Source organism: Frankliniella occidentalis, unplaced genomic scaffold (assembly GCF_000697945.3).
Source record: "Frankliniella occidentalis isolate FOCC.00 unplaced genomic scaffold, Focc_3.1 Scaffold211, whole genome shotgun sequence".
In the NCBI taxonomy this organism is placed as follows: domain Eukaryota; kingdom Metazoa; phylum Arthropoda; class Insecta; order Thysanoptera; family Thripidae; genus Frankliniella; species Frankliniella occidentalis.
The window spans coordinates 102,201-104,680 of NW_026267337.1; the positions used below are offsets into that span (position 1 = coordinate 102,201).

The following is a 2,480-nucleotide window of genomic DNA, read 5'->3' on the forward strand; positions in this document are numbered from 1 at the left end:
TGTATGGCTTTTCACCAGTGTGTGTCCTCACGTGCTTTACAAGATCACCTTTCTCAGTAAAACGCATTGGACAGAGGTCACAGCTAAATGGTTTTTCACCAGTGTGGTACATTTTGTGCGTCTTAAGATATCTCGCTCGTGCAAAACTCTTCTCACAGACTTCGCACTTAAACGCCCCTCCTGTTTCCCCGGGCGAGATCGCCTGCAGAGCGCGACTGGGACTGCTTTTACTTCCGCTCCCGCTGCCGGTGTACTTCCGGCCTGGCTGCTTCTTCCGCAGCACCTGCGAGTCCTTCTGGTCGTCGTGCTGGTCGTTCTGCACCGGCTGAGCGTCGCGGGTCCCACACCGGACGGTAGAGCCGCCCTGCCTGGTTGCGTCGCCGGGAGGATGCACCACTTCCACGTCGCGCTGCTCCGGCTGCACCGCGCAGTCCCCAGGGTCACCCCCACTGCTCGCCGCGTCCTCCGCGGGGCACTGCTCGTCCTGCAGCGAGAAGCACGCCGACATCACCAGCCCCAGCTGCTCGTCGAGATATCTAAAGAGGCACAAAATGTACCACTCTGGCGAAAAACCATTTAGCTGTGACCTCTGTCCAATGCGTTTTACTGAGAAGGGCACTCTTGTCGTTCACATGAGGACACACACTGGTGAAAAGCCATTCAAGTGTGACGTATGTAGAATGTGTTTTACTAATAGGAGTAACCTTGTCGTTAACATGAGGACACACACTGGTGAAAGGCCCTTCAAGTGTGACGTATGTAATATGAGTTTTACTGAGAAAGGCCATCTTGTTGTTCATATTAGGACACACACTGGTGAAAAGCCATACAAGTGTGATGTGTGTAGCAAGGCGTTTAGTCAAGTATCTCATCTCAAGAGACACAAAACAATTTGTAAATCAATTTAAATTTATTGATTTTTAAATTGTTCAACTTTGTAAAACATTATCAGTTGTTCAGCGATGATTGTAATTAGTACAGTTTTGTTTGTTCATTGTATTTCGAACATTACGAATAAAAACATGGGTCGATTGACTTCATCAACCCGGCGGCATCTCCATTTTGTTCCTTGCTCGGTCACACCGGCTTGTATGTGGCAATCCTTGGAACTTGGCGACGCAGGTGTCTTACGCGGTGCTCTTGTTTCAGGTTGCGATCCTAGGTTCTCGCCCAGCAGCAGGACGACCTCCGGGGAGGATCCTGGCGAGGCCACCGTATCGAGCTGAATCAGGACGGTCGGCTGTACCTCACATGAGCTTCGTGAACAGAGTCCTGCTGGTGATCCGATCTATTGGCCTGCTAATGGTCCCGAGGGGCCAGCGCGAGGTGCCGATACCGCTGGCAGACGTGTCGCGGCTTCGCCCCCTGAAAGTGGCACCACTCCGTGCTCGATATCATGCGCCGCCGCTCCGGGAGCAGGTCTTGTTGGGGCGCCGCGACTTAACGATACTTGGGTGGGGCGGGGCGGCGGGTAGTGCGAAACTCGTATGGAACTGGAGGGTGGTGAAATTTAACCTATTTAACGCTTTATGCTGCTAGCTTCCCTGTTGCAGGCCAAGTCGCAGGAGTGACCCCGACGTTGCACGCGCATGCTGGTGGTTCTGGGGATGAGGTAGACCTCTGATGACCCCGCGTAAAAATGTTAGGGATAAAAGAGTCATAATTTTCTCGGTGCGCAGATGACAAAATTGTAACTATATTATGAGTGATTTATGACAGCATTTATGGCAAAATTATGACAGCGTTTTATGAGTAAATTATGAGATACCGGGAAGTCATAATCGACCAGGTATAGTTGTCGTAAAGTTCTGGCTAAACTTCTCATAATTTTCTCATCAAATGCAGTCCCGCAGAGGAAAATATGAACATATCGCTTCCAGTCGGGTTCGACCCGGCGACTTTACACTGCCGAGACTGTGGCCAGAGTGATCATCTGAGGAGAGGCGGTCCGCTCCCCGTACTAGCTCGACTCGATGGGCGAGCGTCGAGCGAGGTACAAAATGCAAGTGGTGCCCGGGTTGATAGAATCTGAAGAACGTCGTTTTTATTCGTTATACAATAAATAAACAAAACAATCATCTATTACAATCGTTGCTGAAGTATGAGTGAATAGGTTACAATGTTTTATGATTTAAAAAGAAATACAAATTGTTTTATGTTTATTGAGATTTGATTTGTGACTGAAGGCCTTGCTACACACATCACAAGTGAATGGCATTTCTCCAGTGTGTGTCCTCATGTGAACGACAAGGTTGAATTTCTGAGTAAAACGCATTTTACATACGTCACACTTGTATGGCTTTTCACCAGTGTGTGTCCTCACGTGAGCGACAAGATTGCCTTTCTCAGTAAAACGCATTGTACAGAGGTCACAGCTGAACGGTTTTTCACCAGTGTGGGACATTTTATGCCTCTTTAGATGACCCGACGCAAAATTTTCTGTATGCTATTAGGTTGTTTTTAGTTTGTCATGACGAACA

The 2,480-nt window shown here is 48.7% G+C and overlaps 1 protein-coding gene across 1 annotated transcript in view; it reads right to left on the minus strand.

Moving 5' to 3' along the window:
• Positions 1–2,480, minus strand: part of LOC113214910 (zinc finger protein 544-like) — a 35,776-nt gene that overhangs the window by 2,098 nt on the left and 31,198 nt on the right. The window contains exons 4-6 of the mRNA XM_052272549.1: positions 2,146–2,446; positions 2,087–2,094; positions 100–202 (exon numbers count right to left, since the gene is read on the minus strand). Of these exons, the coding sequence (XP_052128509.1) occupies positions 100–202; positions 2,087–2,094; positions 2,146–2,446 (412 nt within the window). The remainder of the gene's footprint in view (positions 1–99; positions 203–2,086; positions 2,095–2,145; positions 2,447–2,480) is intronic.